This window comes from Ochotona princeps, chromosome 3, assembly GCF_030435755.1.
Source record: "Ochotona princeps isolate mOchPri1 chromosome 3, mOchPri1.hap1, whole genome shotgun sequence".
Lineage (NCBI taxonomy): Eukaryota > Metazoa > Chordata > Mammalia > Lagomorpha > Ochotonidae > Ochotona > Ochotona princeps.
This window is the reverse complement of record NC_080834.1, coordinates 101047634-101069064: the sequence shown is the minus strand read 5'-3', so window position 1 is coordinate 101069064 and position 21431 is coordinate 101047634. Positions and strand designations below refer to the sequence as shown.

At 47.1% G+C, this 21431-nt stretch overlaps 1 protein-coding gene across 1 annotated transcript; it reads left to right on the top strand.

Annotated features, from left to right (window-relative positions):
- Positions 1-11456: 11456 nt before the first annotated feature.
- On the top strand, positions 11457-12338 carry LOC101523091 (transmembrane epididymal protein 1A-like). The gene has a single exon (XM_004577730.2). The coding sequence runs from the start codon at positions 11457-11459 to the stop codon at positions 12336-12338; it is 882 nt and encodes a 293-aa protein (XP_004577787.2).
- Positions 12339-21431: the final 9093 nt, after the last annotated feature.

The following is a 21431-nucleotide window of genomic DNA, read 5'->3' as shown; positions in this document are numbered from 1 at the left end:
CCTCAACATACTAAAAACGGAGTGGCCAGGTTTGCACATTTGGTGTAACAATTGATGCTGGTTGGGACATCTTTGCACCACATCAGAGTATCTGGGTTTGGTGTCCACCTCCAGCTCCGGCCTTCCTGTTAATGCAGACCCTGGGGTGGTGGGTAGGGGCAGTGGTGATAGTTCAAATAATGGAATCCCTGCCACCCACACAGGAGACCAGGATTGAATCCCTGGCTCCCACTTTTGGCTTAGCCAAAATGGGCACATAGGGAGTAAATCACCAGATTGCAACACTCTCTCTGTCCCCCTTTCTCCTTCTTAAACAAAAGTATATTTAAAAATAGAGCTACTAAATGATACCACAATTCCACCGTTGGATATGTGTGCAAATAAAATATGTGTCAAATGGCCATCTATGCTCACATGTGTATTTCAGCATTATTCATAGTAGCCAAGAAACAGAAACAGCATAAATGTCAAATCACACAATGAATGGATGAAGAAAGTGCTGCATTCACACAACAGAATACTATCCAGTCACTAAAACAGTTGAATCTCTTCATTTACAGCAACATGGATGCTAATTGGAAGCCATTATGGTATGTGAAATAAACAAAACACATGATTTCACTCATATGTGGAATCTAAAGCAACTGATCTTTAAAAGATTCAGAGTGGTTATCAGAGGCTGCGGAGAGTAGAGGAACAGCAGCAATGGGGAATTTGGGGTCATAGGTACTAAGTTATAATGGGATGGGAGAAGCGGGTTATGGCAAACTTGCATTTAGGCTGCTGTAGTTAACAATACTATAGTGCATATTTTTAAAAATACAAAGGAAAACTTTGCTAATGCTTTCACCCCAGCAGAAAGGATAAATGTTTTGGAGATGCTTATCCCAATTTGAATATGACATGTATCAGAATGTCACACGGTTTCCCATAAATATATACAACATCACATGGTATCCCATAAATATGCATAGCTTCTGCATGTCCAACTTAGGGGGACAATGACTCCAGGGCTCTTGGGAATGGAATGATCACATTTTGCATTGTGAATTGGACCTGAACCTTGGGGACAGGGGCAGAATGCTATGGTTTGGATACAGTTTGTCCACCAAGGGTGCAAACTTCTATGGGGGCTCGGTCCTCAGTGTGGTGCTATTGAAATGTTGGAACCTTTAAGAAGCAGGACCTAGTCATAGGCAATTAGATCATTGGGATGCTGCCCTTGGAAGAGACTGATGCAGTTCTCCTGAGACCCAAGCTAACTTCTATGTGAATTGTTATAAAATAAAAAGGTTGATTCCTGCAAAGTGCCCAGGCTTCCTGTCTCATTCAGGGCTCCTTCCAGCCATGTCACCTGCCACAAGGCCCTCACCCTAGTCCAAACAAGTGGAACCGCCCAATTCTTGTGCTTAAAGTCTCCAAAACTGTGAGCTGAATACACCCATCTTTATAAAACACCTTGCCACAGCTGGCTGTGCAAGGCATCTTCAGAGTCCTACTAACTGTACTGGAGGGGAGGATTTGAAGAACATGGACATTTAAAATCTCAGTACAGTCCATGCAAATAGTTGGCTGTTTGTAAGAGCTAGTAGTGTTGGGCCCGGCGGCGTGGCCTAGCGGCTAAAGTCCTCGCCTTGAAAGCCCCAGGATCCCATATGGGCGCCGGTTCTAATCCCGGCAGCTCCACTTCCCATCCAGCTCCCTGCTTGTGGCCTGGGAAAGCAGTTGAGGACGGCCCAAAGCTTTGGGACCCTGCTCCCATGTGAGAGACCTGGAAGAGGTTCCAGGTTCCCGGCTTCGGATCAGCGCACACCGGCCCGTTGTGGCTCACCTGGGGAGTGAAACATCGGATGGAAGATCTTCCTCTCTGTCTCTCCTCCTCTCTGTATATCCGGCTTTCCAATAATAATAAAATCTTTAAAAAAAAAGAGCTAGTAGTGTTTTAAAAGTTTTTTTATTATTATATTAAAGGCAAATTTATAGAAACAGAAGGAGAGACAGCAAGAAAGATCTTCCATTCACTCATTCACTCCCCAAATAGCCACAAAAGCCATAGCTGAGCCAATCCAAAGCCAGGAACCAGGACCTTTTTCTGGGTCTACCCTGTGGGTGCAGGGGCCCAAGAACTTGAACCATCTTCTACTGCTTTCTCAGGTGCATTAGCAGGAAGCTGGAACAGAAGTTGAACAGCCTGGACCTGCACTGATGCCTATATGGGATGCCAGTGCTATAGGCGAGGGCTTAACCTACTATGCCACCACACCAGTTCCAAAGCTAATATTATTATAACTTCAATTTATCACTACATGTTTTGTTTTCCATGTGATTTTAAACTAACATAATTTTAAGAATATTTTATCATTTATTTATTTGAAAGGCAGGGCTGCAAGAGAAAGGGCATAAGACAAAGAGAGCTCTTCTAATTGCTGGTTTATTTCTAAGATGGTCACAATGGCCAAAGCTGGACCAGGCCAAAGCCAAGATCCAGGAACTTCATCCCAGTGTCCTGCATGAGGAGCAGGAGCCCAAGCACTTGGACTGTCTTCTGCTTCTTTCCCAGGCTATTAGCAGGGCGCTGGGTCAGAAGAGAGTAACTGAGAGAAGAAGCTGAGATTCAAGCCAGCATTTAAATAGATGCCAGTATTGCAATCAGTGACTTAACCTACTATGCCACAATGCTGACCTTTAAGACCAATATAATTTTTTAAAAAGTTATTAGTCAAAGTGGTAGTATCATTGTTACTTTGGCTTATAACTCTGTGTTTTGTTTTCCTCACAATTTGAGAGATCAGTTCATTAGAAATGAATACTTTACGGTTTTAGACGTATACTATGCAAGTATGCAGTTTTGTGACATCAATAGCTCAGAGATGGCGCTACATAGAAGCAAGGCTTTTATATTTTGGTGAAGCTGGGATAAATTCAAATTCGAGTGTTTTAGCTTCAGGGCATTAAATGTAATTCCCAGAATGCCTACAAAAAAGATGGCTGTAGAATATATGTGAAAATAAATGAGAACAGAATGAAAATGTTTCATTACCTCAAATACTGAATTAACACAAGGGAAAATGACAATACTGAAAATGAGACTCAAAGCACCATTAGGCTTATGGCAAACAAATAGCCAAATGACAGAAGTATGTCTCTGCTTAGCAGTAATTACTCTAGATGTTAAAGGATTAAGTTTTCCCATCAAAAGACAAAGATTGGCAGAATGAGTTTTAAAAATCATCCAACTGTATGATGTCTACAAAAGTCTCATGTTGCACCAAAGACACAAATCAACTGGAAGTGACAGAATAGAAAGAGATACTGCATTGCAAATCATAATGAAAAGTTAAGCATAAGTGATTGTATTTTTATTGGTAAAAATAAACTTTATATCAATAAGCTTATAGGAAATTAGAAAGATATTATATATTAGTAGAGGGTTTGCTATACAAACAAGCTATAACATTGATAAATCTTTATGCATTTAATAACAGATTGTCAAAGTACATGAAGTAAAAGTCTAACAGATACACAGACCTCTTTACTGGATAATACGGAACATTCTTCTGGTTTTTTTTTCCAAAGATTTATTCTTATTACAAAGTCAGATATACAGAGAAGAGGAGAGACAGAGAGGAAGATCTTCCGTCCGATGTTTCACTCCCCAAGTGAGCCGCAACGGGCCAGTGCACGCCGATCCGATGCCAGGAACCAGGAACCTCTTCCAGGTCTCCCACGCGGGTGCAGGGTCCCAATGCATTGGGCCGTCCTCGACTGCTTTCCCAGGCCACAAGCAGGGAGCTGGATGGGAAGTGGAGCTGCCGGGATTAGAACCGGCTCCCATATGGGATCCCGGGGCTTTCAAAGCGAGGACTTTAGCCACTAGGCCACGCCGCCGGGCCCATTTTGTTTTGTTTTTTAAAAATTATTTACTTGTTTAAAAGGCAGAGTTACAGGGAGAGCAAAAGAGAGAAGAGTGAGAAATCCTCCATCCACTAGTTCACTTTCTTTTTTTTTTTTTTTAAAGATTTATTCATTTTATTACAGCCAGATATACACAGAGAGGAGGAGAGTCAGAGAGGAAGATCTTCTGTCCGATGTTTCACTCCCCAAGTGAGCTGCAACAGGCCGGTACCCGCCGATCCGAAGCCGGGAACCTGGAACCTCTTCTGGGTCTCCCACGCGGGTGCAGTGTCCCAATGCATTGGGCCGTCCTCAACTGCTTTCCCAGGCCACAAGCAGGGAGCTGGATGGGAAGTGGAGCTGCCGGGATTAGAACCGGCGCCCTTATGGGATCCCGGGGCTTTCAAGGCGAGGACTTTAGCCGCTAGGCCACGCCGCCGGGCCCCACTAGTTCACTTTCAAAATGACTATAACCAGGGAGGTTGGGCCAGGCCAAGATCAAGAGCCTAGGACTCTATATGGGTCTCCCACGTGGGCGGTAGCGAGCAGAGCATGTGGGTCATCCTCTGGTGCTTTCCTAAGTCCAGCTTTCAGCTCCTAAGGAGCTGAATCGTAAGTGCAGCAGCCCAGATCCAAACCAGCACCATGTGTAACGTCAGTGTCACAGGCAGTGGCTCAACCCACTGTGCCCAAGTGCCTATGGAAGATTCTCCAGGTCACAGCCAAGTCCCTATTTAAAAAGGTATATATCATACAAGGTGCCTTCTCCAAAAACATTGGGATGGAGTTAGTAATTAATAATGGATGGAAAACTGAAAAAGTAACATACTCGTGGAGATTAAAAAACATGTTCTAAAACAACTTAAGGGTTGAGGAACTATTCAGCTCAGGTCACTATAACAAAGTATCATAAACTAAATGGGTAAAGCAATAGATATTTGTCACAGATCTAGAAGTGGTGCAGTCCAGAGATACTGAGGGGAGCAAGAAGTTGTTAGAATGCCTGGGTTTGAGTCCTGCTCTTGATTCTAGCTTCCTGATAGTGGGTACCGTAGGAAGTTGGAGGTGATGACTCAAATAGCTGGATCCCTGCAATACAGGTGGAATACTCAGACTGAATTCTCAGCATCTAATTTTAGCCTGACCCAACCCTGCTTGGCGCCTGTGGGTGTGAACCAGTGGCTGGAATACGTGTTGGGCTGGTAGTTGGACTTTAGTCTCAGAGTGTAACAGGAATGAAGGGCAAATGGGAATTTCATGTGGTCAAATGAGCAAAGGACCCTAGCCCAGAAGCCTGCTTTGGAATCAAATCGGCACTTATCCAATCCTGCCCTTATCCATGACCTCAGCAGGAGCAGAGGATCCCAGCCCTGCATGGAAACATCACTGGGCAATTTCCCCAACCCAGTCCAGGACTGAGGGAGCTACTCTGTCCAATAATATACGTTGATGAAGCCCTGAAAGGAATTCAACATCCAAAAATCCATGTCCCAAAAGAAGAGGGAGGTGGAAGAAGGAAAGCTCCATCCCGTACCCATAAGAAGCCCCATCTGAATGCCAAATGGGCGCTCAGCTCTTTGCTGAAGAGAATATGCCCCAAGCTTGCTTCCACCCCACCTCTGCCTCACACCGGAAACTTTTCTTGCAAGCAGGTGAGAATTTGCCATCTCCTGTAACATCTGCTTCTCTCCACTCTGCCTCTCAAATAAATAGAACGAAGAACATTAAAGGAGAACAAAGTCAAGATTCCAGCAGATCTGGTTTTGGGAGTGGGGAACCATACTCTTTTTTGGGCTCACAATTGACCATCTCCTCACCGTGCCTACACGTGGTGCCAAGAGAAAGTGCCGGTTGCTGTTCCTCTTCTTAGCAAGATAGGAGGTCCAGACTGAGGGACCTCATCTGATGATCTAGCCCATGTCTAACCATCTCTGCAGAACCTCACCTTTTTTTTTTTTTTTAACATTTATTTTTATCGTAAAGCCAGATTTACAGAGAGGAGGAGAGACAAGGAAGAAGATCTTCCACCTGATGATTCACTCCCCAAGTGGCGGCAACAACCAGAACTGAGCCAATGCGAAGCCAGGAGCCAGGAACTTCTTCCAGGTCTCCCATGCGGGTGCAGGATTGCAAGGTTTTGGGCCGTCCTCGACTGCTTTCGCAGGTCACAAGCAGGTATCTGGATGGGAAGCAGAGCTGCTATGCCCCTATGGAATCCCAGCAGATGTAAGGTGAGGACTTTAGTCACTAGGCTACCACACCAGGCCCCAGCACCCCACCTTCAAATACCATAGCATGTGAATGGCCCAGGGCCCCATGTTTCATTTCCTAACATTTCATCCCAGGTCAGCCCCCCCGCCACACATACATCATGTGTTTTTGCCTGGAAAATGCATTCATCCCATCCTTAAAGCCTCCAAAAGTGTCAACTGGTCTTGTTCCCAATCCTTTTTGCTGATGAAGAAATGGATTATATTTTGGAGAAATAAATGTAGGAACGCTAAAACGAGAGTTTATTAAAGTTTGTTGCAAGAGAAGAATGGGCTGCTCAGGAGAGCAGGTGGCACTCTCTCTTCCTGTTGGGGGCTTGTTATCTTTCAAGTGTGAGGATCATGAATGACACTGCTGATTGACATGCATGATTGGCATGTGTGAGTGACAGCTAGGAAGTGCAGACCTTTAGGTTCTCTGGGCATGTAGCTATTCACGAAATTTCTCTGGTTTAGCTGAGCACCCATTTTACCAGGATACTTTAAACACAAGTTCAGCTGCAAAATGGGTGGTCTTAGGTGGGGCCCTCTCCCAGTGAGGGTTTTGTGATCTCTCCCCAGTCTTACAGGCCTAATTATCTGTCTACTATTCCAGCATTCTCATCTGAATGTTATTTAAATCAGATATGAGTTGGGGTCAAGAGTTCAGTCCATCCCAAGGCAAAATTCTTCTCTAGTGAATCTGTGAAGCCAGGCACATTACTTTGGACAAGGGCAGTGGGACTTACCTACAATAAACCTTCCTATTCAAAATGGGAGAAAGGAGACAGGGTATGACAGCTCCCAAACAAACCGAAAATCTAGCAAGAATAATTAATGTCAGATCTTAAGGCCAAAGAATAATTCCCCTGGGTCCAGCAACTCTGCCCTCTGAAGCCATAGGAACAGTCACCTTGCCTCCTTGCACCTTTGCCAGACAGGTGCCATCCCAAAGGCACTCAGAGATCATGCCCCATACTCTAAGAAACCACCTCTGACCTGTGGAAATCGAGACGATGACTCCCTCATTGTGAAATCAAGGATGTAGCAGGGAGGATCCCTGAATCGCCTGGGGAGGACATTGCTTCCTTGTGCTGAGGGAGAGTTCACATTGGCAGGTGGAGTACTCACGCTATGGTCTGGTCCTGCAGCATGCAAGTCCCACCACCTTCCTTCATCCCCTGCCAACTGTTCCCTCCCATGTACATGGGCAACATTCTTGCTGAGGTTCCCTTCCCTACACATCCTCCATTCAGAGCCCTGCTGGCGACAGCCTTAGTGTTTTCCCATTGTCTGCAAGATGGATAGGTCAAAAATATTATAAATCTTCAAGTTCTAGCTTCTTTTGGCCTAAAATTCACTTCTCAATTCATTTTGCTTTATTCACATTGCACTATGAATAGCAACAACTAAGCCATTCCTCAAACATTTTGCTTAAATATCTCCTCAGCTAAATACCAATTTAAAGCTTTCTTCATGGTGTGTGTGTGTGTCTTAGATTTATTTATTTTTATTGGAAAGGCAGATTTTACAAAAAGAAAGATCTTCCACCTGCTAGTTCACACTCCAAGTGGCCCCAACGGCTGGAGCTGAGCCGATCGAAAGCCAGGAGCCAGGAGTTTCTTCTGGGTCTCACATGTGGGTGCAGGGTCCTAAAGGTTTGAGCCATCCTCTACTGCTTTCCCAGGCCACAAGCAGGGAGCTAGATGAGAAATGGAGCAGCAGAGGTATGAACTGGCACCCATATGGCATCCTGACGCTTACAAGGGAAAGATTAGCCAGCTGAACCATCGTGCCAGGCCCTAAATACCCAGTTTCATCACCTGTAAGTTCTGCTTCCCACTCGAAGGCAAATATTCAGCCGAGTTCTGTCACACTGTGTAACAGGAATCACCTGGTGTCCATTGTCCAGGAGCATGTCCTCATCTCTGTCTGAGGTCTCCCCAGAATGCCTTTCATGTTTCTTTGCTCATGGGCACCCATGCACATTAGACAAAAGCTCTCTTCTATCTGCGCCCTCATCAGAATGACTTAAAAGTCAGTAGGTCATGGTCACCCAGGCTTTTTTCTTTTTTTAAATAAACATTTATGGGCCTGGCACAGTAGACTAGTGACTGGAGTCCTTGCCTTGCACTTCCACAGGATCCCATGTGGGCACATGTTCGTGTCCTGACTGTTCCACTTCCCATCCAGCTCCCTGCTTGTGGCCTGGGAAACAGTAGAGAACTGCTAGTGCTTTGCGACCCTGCATCTGTATGGGAGACCTGGAAGAAGCTCCTGGCTCTTGGCTCCTGTCTATGAAGTGGCCCAGCTCCAGCTGTTGCAGCCACTTGAGGATTGAGTCAATGGATGGAAAATATTTCTGCTTTCTCAGGTCATAAGCAGGGAGCTGGATCGGAAGTGGAGCATCCAGAACATGAACTGGTGCTCATATGATATGCTGGCACCACATGGTGGAGGATCAGCCTGTTGAGCCACCAAGCTAGCTCCCCATTGAGGCTTATTCCAACACATACGTACAAAATCTTCTAGCTGCAAATCAATCCCCAGGCCTACTGCCTCATTGACTGCTGTAAGGCTGCATTAAAGCAGCACCAGGATTGTGTCTGAGTTCAAGCTGCTAGCAGGATGCCTTCGACATGGTGGCTTAGGTGGCAGGTGCTCATATCTCACAGTCCCAGAGGTTGAGCATGGCCTTTTCTTGGTGCCTGCTTGTGAACAGCATCTCTCTCTCTCAAGCACTGGTCACATTATGAGGATCCCAATCTCATGACCTCATCTAAGCCCAAAGCCTCCCAACATCTCCACCGCTAAACACCACCACATCAGGGGTTAAAATTTGGGGGGGACACAGCTCACAGTGTTGATCTTATGGTTAGCCATTGGTTTAGCATTGCAATGTAACAGCTTCAATTCGTGTTGATTGGGCTTTTTCCATTTTTCCTGGTATGAAAAACCACTTGCTGTCCTTTGCCCTGTTTTCTACTGAGGTTCACTTTTTCATTGTTCATTTTCTCATTTGTTGGAGCACTCTACAGCCTAAGGAGACTAACACTGAATTACATAGGATGTAGAATTTTATAGTTTCTTTTTGAAATTTGTTCCCGACCCCCCATTTGGAATGTCTAATTTCACATGGCAGTTCCCACTATCCAGCACCCTGTGTGCTTTGGGCCCAGCTTCATGCCAATGTGTACCCTGAGAGGTGGTGCATCACGGCTCAAAAGGTCCCTGCCACCCACACAGGAGACCTGGGTTGAATCCTCGGTTCCCTGCTTTTGCCTAGCTCAGGTCTGGCTATTTCAGCATTTGGAGAGTGAACCAGTGGATAAAATCTCCATCGCTATCTCTCTCCATCTTTCTTTCCGGTTTTAAACATTCATCTATTTTTATGACAAGGTAGAGTTACAGAGAAAGGAGAGAAGAAGAAACAAAGAGAGAATATCTATCAGCTGGCTCACTTTCCAAATGGCCACAACAGCCAGAGTTGAGTCAATCCAAAGCCAGGAGCTGTCCTGCTCTCCCATGCAGGTGCAAGGGCCCAAGGACTTGAAGAACCATCTTCCACTGCTTTCCCAGACCATAATTAAGGAGCTAGATCAGAGGAGCCAGGACTGGAACCAGTGTCCATATGGGCTGCTGGTCTGAAGGCATAGGTTAAGCCTATACTAAAATAAAATAAATAGATAAATAAATAAATAAAATTCTTACAAATGTAAAAAAGCTTTGAAAATTTAATAATGCATAAATCAACAAAAACATTTCATTTTAATAGAGGAAACTTAGATTTTTCTAAATATGATTAAGTATTTCACCATTTTTAAAAATAATTCCTGCATTGATATCATTTATAGAAACACAAATAATTTTAGGATCACAGTAATTCAACAAAGAATGCTAGTAAGGACAACAGTGAAGTTACTCATCTTCACTATTTTTAGGTATTATTCTGGTTTTTTTTGTTTTTTTTTTTTAAAGATTTTATTATTATTGGAAAGCCGGATATACAGAGAGGAGGAGAGACAGACAGGAAGATCTTCCATCCGATGTTTCACTCCCCAAGTGAGCCGCAATGGGCCGGTATGCGCCGATCCGATGCCAGGAACCAGGAACCTCTTCCAGGTCTCCCACGCGGGTGCAGGGTCCCAAAGCTTTGGGCCGTCCTCGACTGCTTTCCCAGGCTACAAGCAGGGAGCTGGATGGGAAGTGGAGCTGCCGGGATTAGAACCGGCGCCCATATGGGATCCCGCGGCTTTCAAGGCAAGGACTTTAGCCGCTAGGCCACGCCGCCGGGCCCGGTATTATTCTGTTTTAATATTTGCTTTCTATACATTATCTATTCTTCCCAACAAATTATTATTCCCATTCTACAGATCAGGAAACTCAGGTTCAGGAAGACCAAGTCACTTGCCCATTGTCACATGACTCACAAGTGTTAGCTGACATCAGACTCTGGACTTTATAAACTGAGAAGACGTGGGCCCCTGCCTGGCTCTACTGCCAGGTGCTGGGTGTGCCTTCCTCTCCTTCTGAGCCCTGTCTATAGCCCCCTAATGGAGTTGTTAAAGAATTTTCCTTTTTTTCTTTAAAAACTTATTTATCCATCTAAAATAATATATTATATATTATTTATGTAATATATAATCTATATACAGAGAGGAGTCTTCCATTGGCTGTTTCACACCCCAGATGCAAGAGTCAGGAACTTCTGGGTCTCCTATGTGAGTGCTGGGGCCCAAATGCTTGCACCACCCTCCGCTATTTTTTCCAGAATTAAAAGGGAGTTGAACCATAAGTGGAGCAGTCAGGACTCGAGCCAGCACCCATATGGGATGCCACATCGAAGACAGGGGCTTTGTCCGCTATGCCAAAACACTGGTCCCTGTGGAGGAATTTAAGTGAGAGAAATAGATATGTAATGTCCCTGGCATCAGGGAATTGAGGTGAGAAGACCTGACCACCAGCCTGCTTTGCTGCTGGAGCACTTTCTTTCTCTACCCTGTCTGCGCAGGGATGAAGTGAGGGCCCAGCAGCATCCCTGAGCAGGTGCCTGAAGCAGTGCAGCAGGTTGAAGTGAGATGACTCAGAAGCCTCACCTCTCTGAGCTCCCCACCTGGGAGGGAGTGGCTACAAGAACATCTGTGTCTCTGTGTGTGTGTGTGTGTTGTGTGGGCGGCAGGGGCGGGGCTTTGCTGGGGGATGTCTGCAAGGGTGGGAGGAAACCACTTGCTTGAAAGGACAACTTCGCCAGCAGCTCACTTGCCAGCTCTTGCCCCACTGATCCTGCCACACACACACACACACGCCGGAGCCATGGGCACCTTCCTAGGACACCTGATGCCAGCTTTCTTTTTCCTCTTCTACTGCCTCTATTATTCCGTGCTGGTATCCCTGGCTCTGTTACGGAAGCAGAGGGTCCTCAAGCTGCCTCTGCCCCCAAAGGAGAAGCGACGGCGGTGGCAGCTGGTGCCCATGGAAGGAGGGGTGAAGGTGGTCATCACCACAATTGGCATAGTCCTAGAGTTCTTCTTCCCCCCGGGAGTAAACCGGCTGGTGATCATCGACTGGAAGGACCCTCGGCGGCCATTCTTGTTCAAGGACAACTGGCACCACATCACCATGTACGGGTTCTTCCTGCTCAGTGGCGTGGCGGACATCGTGAGCCATTCGTGTCGAGCCAGGCCGTGCGTGAAGCTGGAGCGGGCAGCTGAGGCCTTGGCCTTCTACGTGCTGGCACTGATGATGGCCAGCCACCTGGAGAACAAGAACACCCTGGAAATCCGAGTGCACGTTCTGTTCATGGTGCCCGTTTTGGTGGTGGCCCTGGTGCTCAGTGTCGAGGTCTGGGTCCCTGACCAGCCCCAACTCTGGGTGCTCAAGGCCTGGATGGGGCTGGTACTCAGCAGCTGGTTGTTGCAGCTCAGTGTGCTGTTGTACACACCCATCACCGGACAGCCCTGGCGAGCAGAGGATCCCACAGACCTCGCCTTCCTCTCCATCTTCTTCTGTTGGCACCTGGCCTTGGGAGTTGCCATACTGGCTGCTACCTATGGCCTCTGCAGTCTCTGGCACCACCGTTACTCCTCCTGGACAGAGGCCTCAAATGCCAGGTACCAGCTGTGCCCTACAGACTCCAGAGGCGAAGAGCTAGAAAAGCTGCAAGCAGAGGTCACACTGCAGGAGGGAGGCATCTAGTGACAGAGATTCTCCATGTGCTCTGCCTTTTGTACCAAGAGTTTCCAGGCGGATCCTCTACACGGTCAGCCTGGGATTCATAGTAGTTTTCACCTCAGGAACCATCTTCCTTGCTCCCAAATAAAGCTTCCAGCTCCCAGGCTGACTGCTTCTCCATCTTTCTGGGCTCTCCTAGTCTGTGTCTTTCCTTGGTATGAGTCCTGGCAGGGCACATAGGAGATGTGAGAGCACCTGGGGCAGCTTTACAGATCTAAAAGAGGGGAGGTAACAGAGGGAAATGGAGAGAGACAAGCAAGGCTTGGTGGGGCCTTGGAGAGGTGGCTTCTTCCAGCCAGAATGTCAGCCTGTGTCTGGGTGTGCCTGCAGTGGCAGCGTTTCGACACGCTAAAGAGGGAATCTGGTTTGGCACAATGGGCAGGTTCTTGTCTTCATTCCTCCACAGCTTTTTGTTCACCCTTAGCACTGCAGGATATAGAACAGGTGAGTTCTTTTCCTTTCTTTTTAAATTTCGACTGAATGAAGTTATTTCTGCCCCTTGACAGAGTAGAACTGCAGAGGGTAGGGAAGGAGGTTGGGGGCAACCATCATGTTAACGGATTCTGAAGTCTGGGAGAAGGGAGGACAGAGGCTGTCTAAATGCAGTGATGCTTAAAATACAACTGGAGGTTTTTGGCTCCAATACAAAGCAACTTCATCACTCCAGCTTAGTTCAGTGAAGCTCAATGTGTGTCTTGTGTTGAGTGATTCTGGTGGGGGGTGGGGACAAGCAATCAAAGGAAAGGCTCAAATCTCAGTTGATGAAAACAGAGGGCAAAGAATTGCCATGAAGCTGGGGTGGGGATGTTCTGAAGATGCTGGAACTCAGGTCCAAGAGAGAACCTGAAGACATCATCAGCCCTCGGTGTTGGCAGATATCAGCAGCAAAAGAGTAGTAAATGCATACACTAATGAATACAGCAAATGGGATCATAGCCAACAACAGTAAAATAACTTATGCCTGGGCACCCTTAGTAAGTCATTGCCTCCAATCACACGAGTCAGCTTAAGTGGTAGGGATAAAATCATTATTTGGAAATCAGAAGAGGCAGGGAGAATGGAGGAGTTGCTGCTGGCAGCCAATTGGAGAAAAGCTGCTACAAAAAAAGCATCAGGGTGGCCCTTGGTGCATAGCAAGCTAAGCTGCTTATTGGAATTCTGCATCATAGATCAGAGTACCAGCACCTCTGCTTCTGATTCAGTTTCCTGCTATTGCACCCTGGGAGACGCAGATGATGGCTCAAGCACTTCAGCCCCTGACACCTACCTACCTGGGAGACCCAAATGGAGTTGCAGTTCCTGGCTTCAGCTTAGCCCAGTTCCAGCTGTTGTGGGCATTCAGGTTGCAGGTGGGGGCAGGGCAGGATGTGAACCTGTGTGCATAGAGGTTCATTCTCTCACTTGTTCACCCGTTCTTGCTTTCACTTTTCCTCTACCTTTCAAGTTGGTAGAAATGAATTTAAGAAAGAATAAAGTGTGCATCATGAGGCTGCTGCTATTATAGCCTTGGGGCTTGTCACCAGAAACACTGTCTATGGAGACCGTGAAGCTATAAGCCACAGAGAGAAGTCTGTGGGCTGTCAGTCCCGTTGGCTGTGGGCTGCTCTCTGAAAACACCTCTGGACCTACTCTGAAAAGCAGTGCCCAAGAGCTCAGAAAGTTGGCCTTATAGACTCTGGGACAAGGGGCTCCCATCAGAGGAGGGAACAAGGAAAGGCAACAAGAACAGGTTGGGACCTTGAGGAAAGAGAGACTCAGCTCTTGGAAGAAGAGAACCATGTCTGTCTTAGGCAGCTGGCACAAGGGCAGGCTCAATAATAGGAAAGGCCGCCCCTTTCTGTCACCATCACAAAAAAAAAAAAAAAAAAAAACAGAAGTAGAGCCAAATTTACCCTGAGACAGATAAAGCTTAAGCTTACCAAACCCCTTCCCTTACATGTCATGTTCAAGGTCCAGGAAGGAACCTTAACAAGGCATTCACCTGACTGCACATCACTGAACATCTGCAGAAGCTATTTGGGGGGGGGGGTGGTAAGGGGTGGAGAGGCTTCTTTTCCTTAAAGGAGATCCTCCAAATCCTATGGGCCCTGGAGACCCCACACGGGTTGGTTTTCATGTGCATATATCTCCCAACCTGCTAGTGAGTCATTCTTTATTAGAAGCCCATGTTAAGATTGGTCATTCTTCAGCCGGGAAACAAGACACTTAAAATGTTCATAGCATCCCTCATCGACAGAAAGTCTCCCACGATAGTATATGCCTGGCTTGAATGAGCATTCCTGGATCCTAGTCCTGCTTTGAGAAGAGGGACTTAGAGGCTAGGGAAGGAAGGGACAGAGATTGACAAAGGTTGGTCCTGGTGACTCACCTGGGCTGTGTAGGGAACTTGTCTGCACATCTGGTCCTTGCCTAGGGTGTTGTAAGGCTTCTCCAGAGAGGCAGGATCAATCAGACGTGGGGGGGATAGAAGCTAGAGATGATGAGATAGATGGTTAATAGATCGTTTGAGAGGTGGAGCTATAACATGGACAATAGATTGATAGGTGATTGATGACAGATGGTCTATATAGACATAATATAGAGATAGATAGAGGGTGATTGGTTGAAAGATACAAAGAGAGACAGAGAGAGAGTTTTACAGCTTGTGAGAGTGTAAGCACTGATAACTCTATTACTCCAGAGCAGGCCAGTGACCCTGAAAGATGTTGATGTGTCAGTCTTGAGTCCCAGCGCTGTGTTGGAGGCAACGTTCTCAGAGGACCTCGTTCTTCACTCCTAAGACCTTCATTTGATGGCATGAGTCCTATGCACATCTTAGAAGCTAATCTGATCCCTCAAGTCTAATGATTTACATATTAACCCTGTCTTTAAAATATCTTCACAGCAACAGCTAGGCTCATGTGTCAAGTCCCACAATCAAGCCAAGTTGACATAAAATTAACCACCATACCCTGCATATTGGAACATGGATCACTAAGACATGAGTAACACCGATGGTGTTTGCCCTGAGTTTTGCAGACCTCCCAAAATAGCAATTACTGTATTTATTTTGTTTTATTTGAATGGCAGAATTAAAGGAAGAGAGGAAGAGGCAATGAAAAACAGAGAGATAGGGGAAAGAGAGATATTCCGTCCACTAGTTCACTACCCAAATGGCCACAACATTCAGGACTACTCCAAAGCAAAGTTAGGAACCTGAAAGTCCATTCAAGTCTCCCACGGATGTCCAGTGGCCCAAATATTTCTGCTGCTTTCCTAGGAGAATGAGCAGGGAGCTGGACTGGAAAAAGAGTAGCTGAAACTCAAGCCTGCACTCATATGGGATGTCAGTATCACAGGCAGCAGTTTAACCTACTGGTACCACAATGTCAACCCCAGTAACTTTGTGTTGATAAAACTTTATCATATGGGTTCTGACTGCCATATACACTTTTTCCTTTCTAGTGACAGAAAGAACACAGAGAACACAGGTAGGTGACACCGGTGTTAAAGATTAAAATACCTATATATATTTAGAGGATTTTAAAAAACGTGTTTATGCAAGATGCTGGACTCTATGTTTGATATATGCTTGCAATGAAAGAATCTTGACTGAATTTGAACTATAATACTTGCAACAAGGTGGAGGAATCCACCATGGGGGGAAGGCACGGGGAGGGATTGCAGGAATCCCAGAGCCTTTGAAACTGTGTCACATAATACAATGTAACCAATAATAATAATAAAAAAGACAAAAAAACATGTTTATGAATGTTATATCTCTTCAACGTCTTAGAACATGCTAAAAAGTATTTTGAAATCCACCTAACACCCTCAGCCAGAATTAATTACCACCGGAGAAAGCAAAATGGATGGGAAGTTATTTCAATTGTATTATGGATGATGGGGATTGTATTTTAAAGGTGATGTCTTGGCTGGCAGTGACAAGCCAGGAAGAGCTGATGACTAAAGAGTGGATGAGTCAAGAGGTTTCAAGCAGAAGGACACTGAAGAAGGAAAACGCCAGAACTGGGAGTCCAGCATTGCGAGAAGATACCAAGAAAGGATAATGATAAGCTGGGAAGGCAGCAACCTTGAGCTGGAGGAGAAGCCCAGAGCCCAATCCCCCAAAGCATCACAGGGCCAGAAGATAGGAAATGAGGGTGGCAGGAGCCCCAAAGGAGGGAATGATCAGGGTTTTAAAAAATGACATTGTCTACCCTCATCAAGATTCCATGGGGAAAGAATGAGAGACTACAGAGATGGCACTTCATACAGGATAAAGCATATAGTAGGTGCTCATTAACACTAACTTGATAGACTGATCAAATGAACAATGGCCCAATGTTATATATGAAAATAGAATCCTGACCTATACTCTGCTCCAAGCCACCTAGGACACCAACTCCCTGTCTAGGGCAGCCAGTCCAGAAAGCCTACTTTCTGTAACTTGTGGATACATAAATTGTAAACTTAGAGAAAGTCAGTGAACAAATTTTCTGTCATCAGTTCAGGAAGCCAAGCAATAATTCCTGCAACCATTGGCTCAAAACGATGAGGACTTGACTAACAAGCAGCAGCCTCCATAATTTTCACCCTGCGTCCAACTCAGGACAAATCAGTGAGAGCTAAATGTGCACACTTGCTACTAGGATGCTGCTTTAGTTAGCCAGCCTACAGGTTCCCCAGGGCTGTCTCCTCCAACCCAGTTATACCTGGAACCTTTACTTTTCCTGTTAAAAGCTTTCCCACTGCTCTGCTTGGCGTTGACTCCCAGCCAAAATGCAAATGATGGTGGATGCCTCCCTTGCTATAGTAAGTTCTGAGAAAGTAGTGCTAATCTGGCATCATTGGATTGGACTTTATTTACTTCCACCAATTCCTTCATTTGTTCATCTAAGCAACTGCTCAACATCTATTGTGCATCTATTATCTAAGCAGATTCCCTGGTGGGCCCTGAGAATCACGAAGCATCTGGATGCCTGGGGTCCCTGCCTCTAAGTGACACAGGTAAGTAGCAGGAGAAATATCAATCCAATCAATCCTTCAGTAGTAAGGTAAATATGACCAGAAAAGGGCAGTGATGAGAGACAGCTAAGCCAGCTTGGAGAAAAGAAAGGTAGAGACATACTTGAGTGAGAGAGAAAGGACATGGGGACAATCACCAAGCCATAGAGGCATCAACACTTGAGGAAGTGAATGAAAGCTGCCTGGTGCTTGGCATTTGAGCTGGGCAGGCCGGGCTGTGAACATGAGAGGACAGATACAGGGGTCGGAGTGCTTCTGGGCGACTTTCAGGAACAGGCATTTATCCTGAAGCGATGACCAAATATATGCTCTGGAATTCAGCTTCCCAGGAGGACCACCCTGCAAACTGAAAGACTCAGTCAGGAAATTGACTGCTGACAGTGGCTGGAGGAGAGGAACTGGGAAAGGCGCTCTGGATGCACAGCTCTGATTTACCAGCTTCCCGAGGAAATGGGCAGACGGAGAAATCCAGCGCTTGGGCAGCTGGGAGCAAAGCAGATGTCATCATTGATATAATGAAAACCAGGAAAGGGAGAGGGAGGGGGCTTGGCAGCGTGGCCTAGTGGCTAAGGTCCTCGCCTTGATCCCATATGGCTGCTGGTTCTAATCCCGGCAGCTCCACTTCCTCTCTATCTCTCCTCCTCTCAGTATATCTGACTTTGTAATGAAAATAAAATAAATCTTTGAAAAAAAAAAAAAAAAAGAAAGGGAGAGGGAGGGAGGGAGAAGAGACAAATTCTGGGTAGAGATTGATGTTCTGGAAGCAGCCAGGAGCATGAGTCCAGAGAGAGGGACAGATAGCATGGGAGATGTGGAGTTCACAAGCAAGTGTTTGACTACTAATGCCACCAAGATGGGCGACATCTCGGTAGAGGGTGCAGGGAAAGCAGCTTGGGTGGGGCGGGAGACAGCCAAGGATGCCAGGTAACACAGACACCAAACCTGGACACTCTCCCAAGGGAGCAGCCCACCTCATCCCCTTTCCTGTCCAATCCCTGCTGCCTTTCCTCCTACCCAAGAAATATGCTCCCCCCAGGGGTCGGGGGGCGGGGGGGCGTGGTGCAGCAATCTCTGCGAGGACAGGAGCCAAACAAGCACTACAAGCATTGCTGGAGCTGCAGGTACAAGGGTCTGGAGGTGCTGACGACTGGTTGAACTGCACGGAGACAGAGGGGAACACGCCCCCTCCGGCTTATCCACCACCTGCTGAGATGGGACTGGGAGTTCACCCACACCACACACACACACACACACACACACACACACACTCCCCGCGTTGCTTGTCTGCGGGGAGTGCGCGGTCCAGTTGGCTGGCGCCTTGCACACACTGGGCAGAAACTGAAATCAGAATTCTCTTCCCTAGCTGGCAGTCACAGTACAGACGGTGGTCCACATTTCATGAAAAACTCATCCACCCAACTCCTTTTCTCCCCTTCCCAGGGCAGATAGGGGACAGCGGTTGGCGTTCCCTTAGCCCTTTCTCTCTGTCTCAGGAGTCCCGACAATCAGGCCTCTTTCTCCTCTGCTTGGCAACTCTTTGGTGACACCCTTCAGTCGGCGCTGCACACTTGCAGCGAGGGAAAAGTGTTCCCTCACTTACCCCAACCCCTACCCTCTGCGACACACACACACACACACACACACACACACACACACACACACACACCTCCACCCAAAAGGGTGGCTAACAGGCAGTGCGCTCCCCACGGGGAGCATCCTGGTGTCCTTTCCAATCTACCAGCCCTGGTCGCTGCTGCCAGGCGGGATGCGGGTAGGGTAGGAGGGGAGTTGGATTGGGGGTAGGGGAAGTAGCGCAGGGGTGGAGAGAAACTTGGTGTTCACGTTTTGTCCCTTTTGATAGCTTTACCACGTGGAAACGTAAGGTAGGGGCGATGCGTTTGATTTTCTTACGACACGAAATCAAAAACACAGTTTGTCAGGAGTATGGAGATAGGTGATGACGGAGGCCAGTAAGGCTCCCAGGTGTGCCCAGAGGCCCCGGTTGTGTGTACTCCGCCGGTAAACTGCCACGCATTCGTTTGCAAAGGGACTTCTGGTCTGAGGACGGCCCTGCGACCCCGAGCACCGTACCCCTGCCCCCGCATCCTTCTCGGCTCCCAGCAGGTGGGACCCAGACCGCTAACTTGAACGCAGGTCATTCTCTGCCCTAACCACCTGCAGAGCAGCAGCCAGAAGCCTTGCCCGCTCACTGCGTCCTGAACCAATTCCAGAGGGAAGCGAGCAGGCGGCCCCGGCAGCCCAACCCGCGCCGCAACTTTTGCAGCCGCTGGCAACGCCCTGCCTCGCGGCGCGGGAGGAGGGTTCCAAGAACGTGGTGTACCCGCCCGCTCTGGGGAATCAGAGGCCGAAGCCGTGAAGCGGAAGGAGTGTTGCGTGTTGCAGGTTCTGCACAGATGCCCAGGGCGAGGACCGCCAAGCCCACGTGCGCACTTGCTCCACACTGTCCTTGATGTTGAAACTTTCACACGCCCCATCTGTGGACGGGAGGGTGGATGACTCATCGCCGGGGCGACTTCTTGCTTCATTTGCGCATGCCATAAACATTCATGTAGTGCCTTCCAAGTTCTGGGCAAGGAGTGAGGGAACAAAAGATAATTCTTGTCCTAAGGCGCCTGCGGGGGAGAGGGGAGTGCTTGAACAGAAAATAACGAGGAATTTCACAAAGTCACACGTGCTATTTAGCTCCAGGTCGGTGATTGACCTCCTCCCACACTCCACTCACTGTAAGACAGGTTGTTTGTTTGTTTGTTTTAATAAATGGTTCTGCAGCGCGCACAGAAGGAGCAGCCAGTGGCCAAGCTGAGCCCTTGGGAACAGGTGGTGGAACTAAAGAGCCACGCATTCTGGTAGCCATGCCTCGGTGAGCGACTAGGCATTCTTCACTCAACAAAATCTCGTTTATCTCAATCACTGTGGGGTTTCTTTTAAAGTCCTAAGTGCCCTCACCTTCGTTTTAATTTTTCTTTTCTTCTTTATTTTCTCTCTTTTTAAAATATTTATTTATTTGGAAAATCATATACAGAGAGGAGGAGAGACAGAGAGGAAGATCTTCCATCATATGGTTCATTCCCCAAGTGGCCACAATGGCCAGAGCTGAGCTAATCTGAAGCCAGGAGCCCAGAACCTTTTCTGGGTCTCCCATGCGGGTGCAGGGTCCCAAAGCTTTGGGCTGTCTTTGCCTGCTTTCCCAGGCTACAAACAGGGAGCTGGATGGGAAGCAGGGCTGCTGGGACAAGAACCAGTGCCCATATGAGATCCCAGCGCATTCAAGGCGAGGACTTTAGCTGCTAGGCTACCACGCTGGACCACTCACCCTCCTTTTTAGCAACTAATCTTTTGAAAAGAAAAAACCATGGATTCATTCCACAAGGTCATAAAAACATTTGCTAATTTAAACAATTCAAGGGAGACAGGCACAGACACAAATCTTCCATTTGCTGATTCATTTCTCAAGTGCCCACAACAACCAGATCTGGGCCAGGCCATAGCCAGGAGACCAGAACTCAGTCCAGGCCTGCTTAGGGAGTCGCTGGACCTCAAGAACCTGACCTGTCACCTGCTGTCTCCCAAGGTGCACATTAGTGGGAAGCTGGACTGCAACATGGAGCAAGCACCCAAACCCAGACACTCCAGTACGGGCTCCAGGCATCCCAGCCAGCATCTTCACCACTGTGCCAATTGTGCACACCCACTCACTTAATTGAGCTTCAGTTGCTGGCAAGATGGTTGAGATGCCAAAAGTGCTGACAGAGAAAAACATACATCTAAAAAGCACAGGATAGGAATGTCTGCCTGTCCTAAATAGACAAAACAAGGTTTAAAGTCAGGCAATAGCGTGCCAAATGACAAAAAGAAATCAAAATCAGAAAGCAAGAACTCCTTGGAGCATGCCCTTGCCAGTCCTTTATCACAGGTTACAGAGCAGAGGCATTTGATCTGTATTCAGTTTGTGGACCAGTGGAGAGGAATTTGACAAAAGTCAATCACTTAATGGATGTCCCCAGGCAAAGCTTATATTTCTAAGCAGGA